The 12,829-nt window shown below is 32.4% G+C and overlaps 1 protein-coding gene across 1 annotated transcript; it reads left to right on the forward strand.

Moving 5' to 3' along the window:
* Positions 11,749 to 12,258, forward strand: LOC18587000 (NAC domain-containing protein 101). The gene has a single exon (XM_018128858.1). It carries the CDS (start codon positions 11,749 to 11,751, stop codon positions 12,256 to 12,258), a length of 510 nt encoding a protein of 169 aa, XP_017984347.1.

Below are 12,829 nucleotides of genomic sequence, written 5' to 3' on the forward strand. Positions count from 1 at the left end.
GAACAATAAGAAAAAAATAAAGCACTTGCTAAACGACACTTTAGACAAGCGCTTCACACTTTAAAGAAATAAACAAAATATAAAACCATGTCATTTTGCCATCTGTCAGCTGCTTTCTTCAAACATAGTTTTTTTTCCTAGTAAAGCTTTAACCAGTTAACTGTCTTGCTTAACTGATTAAAGAGTTTCTATTTTCCACCACTTCAAGCTTTAACCAGTTAACAATCTTGCTTAACTGATTAAAGAGTTTCTGTTTTCCACCACTTCAAGCTTTTAACCAATTAACAATACTTCTTAACCGGTTAGAGAGTTTTTGCCAAACAAGCTAAAGATCATTTTTCAACACACCCTTATGATCTTTAGCTTGGTAAACACCCAGATTAAACATTAGTGCCTCAAATCTGTCTTGACTCAGCCCTTTGGTAAAGATGTCAGCCAGTTGTTCATTTGTATGACAATATTGAAGCAATATTTGATTCTCCTTTATTGCCTCTCTAAGTGCATGATATTTAACCCTGATGTGCTTGGTTCAACTATGCTGTACAGGGTTTTTTGCTATAGCAATTGCAGACTTGTTGTCAACATTCAACATTGTACCCTTTACTTGCTCAAATCCCAGGTTTGAGAGAATTTTTCTTAGCCACAGAATATGATTTACAACAGCAACAGTAGCTACATATTCCACCTTTGTCTATGATTGCACAACTATTTCTTGTTTTTTGAAGTTCCAAGAGAAGACTCCATTGCCAAATGAGAAGCAAAAACCGCCAGTACTTTTTGAATCCTTAAATGATCCTGCCCAATCACTGTCAGTATATTTATGAAAATCCCAACTCTTTGCCTTACAATGTCTGAGACCATAATTTGCAATGCCCTTGATGTACCTTAACACCTTTTAGTAGCCTTGAAGTTCATCTCAGTAGCAGACTGCCTGAACCTTGAAAGCAAAGTAGTAGAAAACATTATATTTGGCCTTGTTGCAGACAAATATAGCAAAGAACCAAACATGCTTCTGTAAATAGAACAATATGCATCAACTGTACCATCATTCTTCTTGAACTTTTCACCAAATGTTAATGGTGTATGCATAGGCTTGCAGAACTCCATTTTAAACCTCTTCCGTTGCATATTTTGATTGATGTACAACAATTTGATTTGAACTTTGTTGAACTTTTATTCCAAAAAAGTATGTCATCAAGCCAAGATCAGTCAACTCGAAAACTTTCATCATCTAGTCCTTTAATTTCTCTAAATACTCTACATCCATTGTAGCTCTCCTATTTACATCAAACTTAGCTTCAATAAAACTTGTTGGATCTACCACAACTACGTTACATCTGTTATAGATATTTGTACCTCTAACTGCTTGACTTTCATCTTTAATATGTGCTGAATCATCATCATTTTCTTGCAGCTGATCTCTGTTAGCTAAACTCAGTCATTCAAGACTTTCTGCACTCTGTCTTTTAAGCTTACATACTATGCGCAGCTTCTTAGGTTTCCTTTTGTCTGGTAGGCCTTGAAACAAGTCACTAGAGGCCATCTTAACCAGTGAGTCATAGTTTACAGGACCCATTCTTCTGTACCAAAGATCAGAAGTTTCATGCTCACTATAGAAAGATATATTCTCAGCATTCATCATATCTAATGGATAACAGTTACTTTTCATTTTAACTGTTTTTTGAGATTTCAATGCATTAATTTCTTTTATAACTAAGCATTTGGTCATTCACTTTTCAAGAATCTATTTTGAATCAATTAACTTTAAAAAATATCACGTTTTGATCACCTATGTTTAGTAAAAATATTTTGATCATTCAAATGTTAAAAGTTGGTGACATAAATAATGTCATATGATAAATAACTAACATGGACCTACCACGTGGTTAAGGTCAACTTAGACAACCGTTAGCTTTGAATGATTGAATGACTAAAACCTTAATTTTAATAAATGTTAGTAATTAAAAAATAATTTTTCAAAATTAAATGATCAAAACAAAAATTCTCAAAAAATTAAATGATCGAATGAATAATTTTCTCTATAAAAGAAATTTTTTTCAAAGGTATGCTTCTATTAACTCAATAAAGCAATAAGTTAGAAAATTAGCTTTTACTATGGTGTATTCTACAGTAAGGCTAACCTTACCGTAGGTCTAATTAAAATAATTTTTTAAAAAATAATAAAAACTTGTTTAACAGGTTTACAGGTAAACAATATAAATAATTTCTAAACTTATCCATTTTATATTAACAACATAGATAATGTCTAAATTAATCTATTTTATTTTAAATGTTATTTAATTTTTATTTTAATTGTATTTTTACTTTAAAATATAAGAATGTTATTACTTTTAATACTAACATTATATCTAACTAATTTAATTCAATTAAATTATTATTATGACTTGTCACATTAAATCTCACACGTTTACATCAATATTTTGACAATACTTGTTCCACCTTTATAATATTTTACATTAATTCTTATTGCTTAATATTAAGGTTTTTCAACTACTAACTTTCACAATAAATTTTTTTATCCTTACTATTATTCATTTATACATTAAAATTTGTAAGTCGTAAGATACTTTAAACTTGAAAATAAAAATAAAAATATTTAATTTCACCAAAAATTATGTTTATTTGACGTAATTGATTTATTACGTTAAATCTCGCAAATTTATGTCAGTATTTTGACAATGCTTGCTCCACTCTTTCTAATTTTTTGTGTTACTTTTACTATTTTACGTCAAAGTGTTTCAACTACTAATTTTCACTATAATTATTTTTATCTTTACTGTTATTCATACGTAGAATATAATTTGTAAGCCATAAAATAACTTAAACTCGAGAATAACAATTTAAATGTTTAATTTTTTCAAAAATTATGTTTATTTGACATAATTGACTTTTTACATTAAATCTTAGATATTTAAGTCATTATTTTGACAATTCTCTTTCAACCTTTATAATATTTTACGTTCATTCTTACCACTTTACATCAACATTTTGCAACTATTAATTAATATTATAATTATTTAATTCTTACTATTATTCATCCATAAATTAAAATTTATAAGCTGTAAAACACTATAAAATTGAGAATAAGAAGTTAAATGTTTAATTTTCTGAAGAATTATGTTTATTTAACATAATTGGCTTGTTGCGTTAAATCTTACATATGTACGTCAATATTTTGACAATGCTTGCTACACCTTTATAATTTTTCATGTTAATTTTTACTACTTTATGTCAAGGTTTTTCAATTTCATATAATTATTTTTATCCTTACTATTATTCATGCATATATTAAAATTTGTACGTTGTAAAACTGTCATGACCCGGAACTCCCTATCGGGCCCGTGACAACCGCCACGAAGCCTCGACAGACATTCTTCACCCCGAATGCCAATCGAAACCTCGCAAGATTCTCGTATCAGCTTTTGCATCTCCCCGGTGAGCGACAGTTATTAAATCTCGCATTTCAAGAAAATCATAAGTCGTTTTCAAATACAATATTATTTTCTGGCTCACAGGGGCATTTTCGTCATTTTTCTTCAAAAATACCGAAACCTGCCAAAAACATGGTGTAAAAGCTAAATATGCTCATACATACTTTAAATCAAATAACTAAAGTATAAAATTACTTTTACAATGACACGTGGGCCCCCAACTAACCAATAAGATGCGAGTCTGTGAACCTACAATTTTGTCGATGCAAGGCTAACTGAAATCCTTGATGCAATCGGCTATCTACCGACTATCCCGAGCCTAAAATGTGAGGAATTGAGGGTGGTGAGATTATAAAATCTCAGTGACTAAACAGACACCATCTAAACTATCTAAAGACGAGTAAATAGAGACGAATTAAAATATTCTTTTCCAATATATGTTTCATAACATGAATATTCAGTTTACTCAATTAATCAACATGGCTTATATATCTCACAAACTTGACTCCTGCCAAAATCATTCTCGCGGATACCTTCATCAAGGTGTCCCACTTAGACCGTCAAGGTTGTTAAAAATTCATATTTCACATAAAACACATTTTTCGTTGAACATCACAGCCGTTCCTTGGCATTGGCTAAGTCTCACTCTCACGTGGTGGTTAACGTGAAGTGCACTCAAAAAGCCTACCTCAAGAGATACCCTACACGCCTCTACGACCGAGGTGAGAATATAAAAGAGTTTACCATGCCCCTCTAATAAGCTGATCCACGAAACCCCCCCACCACTGTAGTAGCTAATCTTTAATCCACCAATTGATCAAATCTCAATGGCATAACATGGCAATTACATTACTAACCAATTTACCAAGGCAAAACAAACAGTTCATATTTTTTAACACAAGTATAAATTCGGCCAATCATGCCAATTTATCACAAGCCATTTAATTTAAAACCATAAATTTACAACACAAGTAGGCAGTCTCTAATTACTCTATTTTCAAAATCAGTATTCAATTTTCTAGAAAATTGATAAAATCATTTTATAAAATCACAATTTCTCCTAAAACATAGCAATTTACCATTTAAACCCATTTTCCATAAAGTCGCATAATTGTATAAAAATACTCTAGATAATTAATGTCACGACCCGGTACTCCCCTCGTGCCCGTGACAACCGTCGCGGTGCCCCGGTAGACACTCGTTGCCCGGAATGTCAATCTGAAACCCCGCAAGGCTTTACTATCAGTTTCTCTTTTCCCTTGTGAGCAACCATTGTCAAATATCGTGTTCTAAAAGATTTTAAACCGTTTCCAACTTAAAACAAATAAAATATTAGTTTTCGTCTCACAGGGATATTTTGGTCATTTTTCTCAAAAATTTTGAAACTGGCTAAAATGTAATATACAAGTACAAAAGACATAATTCATGATCAAAATGAGTTTAAAAGTCTAAAATCTTCATTTAAAACGAAATTATGGTTATTTGAATATAATAAGAAAATAAAAGAAATATTAAATAAAATATTCTATTTTCTTATAAAACAATATTTATAGAGTTATACGTAAATAATTTTTGTAGCGTAAAAGCTAAATAAATTTATACATACTGCAATACAGTAAGCCAAAATATTTAATTTAATTTACAATAACAAGAGTGCCCCTGAATAAACAAAAGTAAAAAGGACTGCGAACCTACGGTTTGGAAAATGCAGATCCCACTGTAGTCCTTGATGAGATTAACTGTCTATAGTCTATACTGAACCTGAAATGGATGGAAATGAGGGTGGTGAGATTATAAAATCTCAATGAGTAAACAGACATCATCATAAACATCTAGAGTTGAGTACATGGAGACAATAAAGTAAATCATCATAAACTGGGTTATACAATTAGAACACATTTCGTTCAAAATACGTAAAAAGGCTTATGAATCTCATAAAAATCTAAGCTTGTGCCATAAATCCATTCTCGGGGACACCTTGGCCGAGGCATCCTACCGAGACCGCCAAGGCTATTAAAATTCACATTTCACATAAATCATATTTTTATTTTGAAAACATAGTCGTTCCTTGGCGTTGGCTGAGTTCCCCTTCACGTGGTAGTTTGGCATGAAGTGAACCCTAACCTTTACCCCATGAGATACCCTACGCGCCTCTCCGTTCAAGGTAAGAATATAATGGGGTTTATCGTGCCCCTCTAAAAGGCTGATCCACAGAAACCCCCTACTGCAGTGATTAATTAATATATATAATCCACCATACAATAAAACTCATTAACATGATATGGCAATTTTGTAATTCGCAGTTTTTCAAGGCAACCAAACAATTCGCATTTCAATACAATTGCCAACTAGCCAATCATGCCCGATTTATCATAAGTCAATCAATTTAAGCAATCAAATTGTCACAATTAACAGTCTCCGTGTACTCTATTTTTCAAAATCACTATTAATTTCAAAACAATTTATAAATTACTTTCATTGGAACACCTTTATTCATAAAACATGAAAATTTACCTTTTTAAATCCATTTTTCCATAGAATTAATGAAATCATCTAAAAATCACCCTAGATAATTAAAATGACAGTAAGTTTACTCACAATGTCTATAATGCAGACTTTCGAAGCACTTTGTCTATTGGTCCTCGGATGTAATTTCTTTGCCTTTATCGGAGGACTCACCATCTTGACATAGTACAAAATCGAGAAATTCACCAAATTGGTACTAAATTGAAAATAAACTAATTTAGACTACTAATGCATAATATGAAGTGCAAAATGTCTAAATTTTGCCTAAACGCGATGTTAGTCTATTTCGATCTTTTACCCGATAAATCAATATACGCGTTCGTTTAAATTTCAAATTAATTCTTTTTAGTTTCTATACCTCAATTGCACCCAAATTAACTTAATGTCCCTCAATGTGGTGCAAATTATCAATCTCGATAGTAAATTATGAAAATAACCCTAGTGGGTAAAAATTCATATTTTTGCTCCGAAAATTTTCATTATTTTTCTAGGCTCATAATTCATCATTTCTTAACCAATTCTCCTAGAATAAAAATCAAACTCATCCTCACTCAATACATGGTAAATTCGGCCATTAATGGTTGTAGGAGAAAATAAATTCTTTTCTTATTGTTTTGTTTCTAAATATGCTAAACTAACTTAAAACATTAACATAACTTAAAATCAAATAAATCCAACAACTTTCTCTCTCCTAACCCATTTTGATCAGCCATCAATTCATCATGAAAACATGTAATTTAAGCATGAAAAATATGGAAAAATGCTCAAGAAAAATAGATTTCAAGCTTAAGTTGAAAAATCCTACCTTTTTCACTTGTTTTCCTTGATTTTCCACACTTTTTCTCTTGAAATTCCTCACCTAGGGTTTGTTCTTCCTCTCTATCTCTCTCTTCCTTGCTTGGCCGAATATTTGGAGAATAATGGGCTGATTTATGCTGATTTTTAAGTTAAATATTAAATTATTCTAAGCTTGACACATGGCCTTTTCTTATTGGTCTATTTTTAAAATTTTAAAAATTTAAACATTTTATCTCCACCACATGATTAGTCAAAGGTCAAAAATGAGGATAAAGGAAGACCATGTGCTGGGAAAATATCCTGGTGGTGGAAAATTACAATTTTGCCCCTGAGGTGGTAAAATTACCATTTTACCCCTATACTCTAAATTATACCAAAATTAAAATTTTTCACTTCTAAACCTCAAATCATACTCTAATAAGTCAAATTATACTCCAATAATTTAAATGGGGTCAAAAAAGTCTTTTCTAAAATTCTCATTTTGTCCCCAGGTGGCAAATGATCATTTTCCTGGATAGTGAGAATTATAAAAAATTCTCATTTTTCATTTAGACCATGAAGATGGCCTAATTGCAAATCTCTTTATACTGTACAAAAGCATAACTACAAATAATACATGATCATTTTTTCAACTTATATAAAAGCAAGAAGTTAGTACTACATTCTTCCCCGTAGGTGGAATATTAGTAGAAAATATAGTAATTTGAGCAAATGCAACTGATAACAAAGGGATCTTTGGTAGTTTTACTTCTATGTCATTTGTTATCCTTTGCTAATTCAACAAGAAGATGTCCAATTGTTTTTTTAAAAAGCTAGAAGATGTCCAATTTCAATTGGTGCTATAGAATGTATAAAACATTTGTTGCAGAAAAATTCACAACGTAGGTCAATCTGATGATGAAAATGCAGTGATTCCATAGACTAATGTAATGAGAAATAGTTCTGTCGAATCAAATCAAGGCTTATTTTGAATCTGCTCACAGATTGTGAAGCAATGATGACATGAAGTGCTTGGTTCTCATCACAAAAAAGAGAATTTCTAATTTAGCATTTGATTTGTAATAGGGGAAGGGACTGCTTTTTATCAAGCAACTCCAGTTTCCCTGTATCTAGGTTGTTTGATCCAAAACCATTGTTTGCTACATGCTATTTGACTTTGGTTATGCTTGAGTCATTAGGTTCTCAACTTTCATATGAATTAAGCACATACATGATTACTACGAATAACACATAATAACATAAATGCATCTCTATTTAACTTAGAGAACAAGCTACTTACAGCCACTACAATATAAAAGGGAAAAAAATGCTAATTTTGCTTATGTGGGTGGGCGTCATATAATACAAACAGCAAAGTGTTTTGTTCAATGCCATTGCTACTAAGCTTTGAAGTGGCATAGTCTCCTCATACACTTGCAGCAAAACTAAAACAATATACATGTGAAAAAGGCCTCTATTTCTTCTAAACACTAAATGCCCATGTCCATGGCCATTGATTAAAACCCTAAGCTAGTGAACTATGTCATGCCTATGGGCGTTGCCTTAGAAGTAGCTCTCGGTAGAGTCTCTTGTCCTGGAAACTCTCTAACTGGGGATGGCTTGCTATCATAAACTTGTCGCAACAAAATCGCCCAGTAATTGAAGGTGAATTTGAGGGTGAAGGAAGATAAACTTGGCCAAGAAACTCACAACAAAATATTACAAAAAAAATCTCTCAATTTGGAGAGAACTCACTCTATCGTAGAGAGTCCTCATCTCCCCAAACTCTTTAATTTTTTTTAATTTTATTTTTTATTAACCGGTTGAATGTGTTTACTAGTTTCTTTATTGGTTTTAAAGTAATGGCTACAAATTTAATTTAATAAATTAGATGGTCTTTATTAATTGACCTTACAGTAAAGTAAAAAATAATTACCTTACTGTAGAATTTGCCCACACGCAACAGCCATATGTCGATGTCCAAAATCCAGCTTCAACCAAATTCATACAGGGCATCAAAGTTCTAGTCGGTCTCATTAATCAAGAAAACCCTAAACCCCAAATCAAGAAAACCTTTCGTCCTCTTCTTTCTCATTAATCAAGAAAACCTTTTGCTTTCCCTTCCACAACCATCCATCCACAATACTGCTATTGCCATGTTTGTGAGACTCAGGTTTGAGCCTTCTGACGCCTCGCCAATGTGCTATCTCTTCAGCTAAGTTAATGGCAAGTCTATGTTGCATCTTGATAAGACGTAATCAAGGATTTTGACTTGTATGGAGAGAAAGAACTTTGGGAAATATGGAACTTGTTTGGTGGGTGTAATCTTCAATCCAGTGACGATCTCTACTTCTTCACTCTGTCAAAAAAAGAAATCTCAAAAAGGTTCAAGGATCAACCGCTCTGCTGGCATTGGTACGTGGATGGGTGAAGATTCAGGCAAGCCAATAACATATTCTCGATTGTCAGCAGTACAGGGGGTTCAAGAAAAGGTTACGATAAGAAGACGGAGAACCACGTCAAGTAAATCAGTGGTTCATGCATGAGTATAGTTGGATACTAATTTAGTGCCCGAGAATGATCAAGGTTACGTGCTTTACTGACTGAAAAGGAATGATCGCGAGTAGGAAAAAGCTGAGAAAAGAAGAGAGTTGATTAATTGAGATCTAGGGTTTTGTATTTGCAAGAGATTCAATGTGAGAGTTAGGGTTAGGGTTAGGGTTTGGCCACTTCTACCACACAAGGGTCTTTTTATAAACTTTCTATGAGTAATGAAATTAGAATATTTGCCTTTCAAAAAAAACCAAAAAAAGATATGGTTGCAATTAAGGCTATGTCTCTCCCTCGTTCAAACCCATACCCAGCTCCGCTGTAAAATCTTACTTTCTTTTATTACAATAGATTTTCCCCCACATTGATGGACGCAAATAATTTAAAACCATTTCACAACCAAATTCCTTGACTTCAGAGGGATTAAATACACTACGCCCAACTATAGGAATCATTCCATTTGGAGATGACAAGCTTTTAATTTCTCGTTACAGTAGAAGCAAAATGAGTTCAAAAGGTGGATGGCAATTTAGGATCTGTGGAAAGGTTTCACAAGTACATATATTCAGGCATCGAATCTTCATCATCTTGTTAGGTTGATCCTCTTCATTACTTTCGCCGCCAGTGTGGAATAAACCCACCGTACCATCACAAAGGTAAAGCTTGTTACTGTTACTGATGATGTAAATGATGGTGGATGCTGTAAATGATGTTGACTGTGCTTACTGGTAATTGAGAATAATGTAATTGTATAATGCAGGAATTAATTGAATGGAAGATGTCATAACGAAAGATGAATATCATAAGCAGCAGATTGGTCAAACTGTCCGTTCAAGCAAAGTTTTTTGGGATTATGAGAATCTCATGTTGGTCGATGAGACTGTCAACATGGGTCATGAATAATACTTGGCCAAGCTGGGGCCAGAACCTTTACTAGTATAAGCCTGGCTATGCCAGAAGTCTTTGCATGCTACGGTAGACAAGCTTATCCATCGGAAAAAGTAGACAACCTTGGTCTTGCGTTCTGAATTGCTTTTAGCTCATTGATGTATTTCCTTCATTTCCATTTATTCTGTGTTATATCAAAAAGAATTGTAGTTGAAGTGGCAAGGCATTGAGTTAGAACCGGAGATAGACCTGGGTTTTAAACGGTACGAAGTAATAATTAAATATTATTATATTAAATTATCATTCTAACAATTTTATTATTCACAAAACCAAAAGTTGTTCATAACTAATGAAAATCCTCATATAGCAAATTTTTGTACTTAAATTGATAAATTAATTAAATAATTAAACCCTATTCTTAATTTATTTCTTTTCCTAAAGTTTTACAATTTTTTTTTTTGAAAGGCAAAAGGTTTGCAATATTAACATAGAAGATTAATATTTCCACCTACGTAAGTATTAATTTCTATTAATTTTAGAAAAGTGTTAATTAATAAGCTATGCTTTTCTACTTTATAAAATATAAGATTAGCAAGTATACACAGGTGTAGGTTGATCCCTAAAACCCGAAGAAAAGGAGGAAAAAACAATTTATTTTATTTTATTTTTTAGAAGTCTGATCATCAATTTTTAACAATTAGATTCCAATTTTTCTCTAATTTTTTATCTTTTTTTATCTTGTTTGTGGGCTATTTTTCAAGATTTTAATGCATTAATTTCTTTTATAATTAAACATTTGGTCATTCTCTTTTTTAGAATTTTTTTTGAATCAATTAACTTCAAAATATCACATTTTGATCATCAATGTTTAGTAAAAGTTAATATTTTGATCATTCAAATATTAAAAGTTGGTGAGGCGAATAATATCATAAGATAAATGAGCTAACCTGGACATATTACGTGATTAAGGTAAACTCATGTGTCCGAAACCTTAGCTTCCAATGATTTAATAATTAAAACATTACTTTTGATAAACGTTAGTAATTAAAAAGTGATTTTTTAAAATTGAATGATCAAAACAGAAACTCTTGAAAAATTAAATAATCAAATGAATAATTTTCTCTATAAAAGAATTTTTTTTTCAAAAGTATACTTTTATTAACTCAATAAGTTAGAAAATTAGCTTAGTAGTACATGAGGAAAAGACAACCCCATAATGCTTAATTAGTGCTAGATTTGGGGATATCTACATTTGTAGTTTTCTTGTACAAGCTATCCACAAGTGTCTCCTTTAATGGGAATCTACGTTTGGAAGACTCCTCCCCTATTCAGAATTCTCTTTCAAATTAAACTTCCACCGCTTTTGAGACACCATGTTGTATTCAAACACGTTGCTACGGCTTTGAGTGCTTCCACATTCCCACTGAAATTTCACTACATCATTCTCTAACATCTCAACCTCCAAGTTTCCCTTTCTTGCACTCTTCTTACTAAGCACTTTGTAAATCTTTTGCTTTCCCTTCCACAATCATCCATCGACAATACTGCTGCTGCCATGTTCGTGGGATTCGGCTTTGAGCCTTCTGACCGGTCTTTGATGTGCTATCTCTTCAGCAAAGTCACTAGCAAGTCTATGCTGCATCTTGATCAAGTCCAAATCAAGGATTTTGACTTATATGGAGAGAAAGAACCTTGGGAAATATGGGATTTGCATGGTGGGTTTAATCTTCAATCCGATGAGGATCTCTACTTCTTCACTAAGTTGAAGAAGAAGTCTCAAAACGGTTCAAGGATCAACCGTTCTGTTGGTACTGGTACGTGGATGGGTGAAGATTCGGGTAAGCCAATATATTCTCGATTGTCAGCAATACAGCCCTTGGGGTTCAAGAGAAGGTTCCGATATGAGGGCGGAGTGCCGCAACAAGTAGGTCAGTGGATCATGCATGAGTATAGTTTTAATACTACTTTGGTACCTGAGAATGATCAAGGTTACGTGCTTTGTCGAGTAAGAAAGAATGATCGTGAGGAGAAGAAAGCTGAGAAAAGAAGAAAGCTGATTACATGAGAGTTAGGGTTTAGTATTTACTAGAGATTCAATGTAAGAGTTAGGGTTTATTATTTGTTAGAGATTTAAATTCAAGTTGTAATATATATTTCAATTTATAATATGATTGCAATTAAAGTCATGTATCTCTCTCCGCAGAATTCTGCTATCTTTTTGTAAGGTTTCAATGGATTTTCCTCCAAATCATATGCATCTTCTTGGATTTCATGACATTTTCACAACTTGCAAGGGTGCGAGCTGGTAAAATATGCTAGAAATTGTTCCAATTAAATACAAATGGGTCTGTTGACTAGGTATTGTTTATTGTTCGAATTACATACAATTGTTTTGCTGGATTAGATTAGTAATAAACATTATGTTTATGCAAAGCTGTGACTACTGCATTAGATTACTGTCCAACATTACCGTTTTCTAAAATGTTAATTCGGATTGGAGGCCTTTCAAGTTTTTGGATTATTGACTGTGTTTAAAGAAATTTGATGAAGTAGATGCATTGGATAAAATTGGCACTGATCAGAATTGCTTACTGCTTGCTGTTAACTTGATAAGATTGACATTGTCTTGATATATT

The sequence above is a fragment of the Theobroma cacao genome, chromosome 10 (assembly GCF_000208745.1).
Source record: "Theobroma cacao cultivar B97-61/B2 chromosome 10, Criollo_cocoa_genome_V2, whole genome shotgun sequence".
In the NCBI taxonomy this organism is placed as follows: Eukaryota; Viridiplantae; Streptophyta; class Magnoliopsida; order Malvales; family Malvaceae; genus Theobroma; species Theobroma cacao.

What these genes read in the sequence shown, in the direction of transcription:
- LOC18587000 (XM_018128858.1), top strand. Translation starts at nt 11,749, where the DNA reads ATGTTCGTGGGATTCGGCTTTGAGCCTTCTGACCGGTCTTTGATGTGC.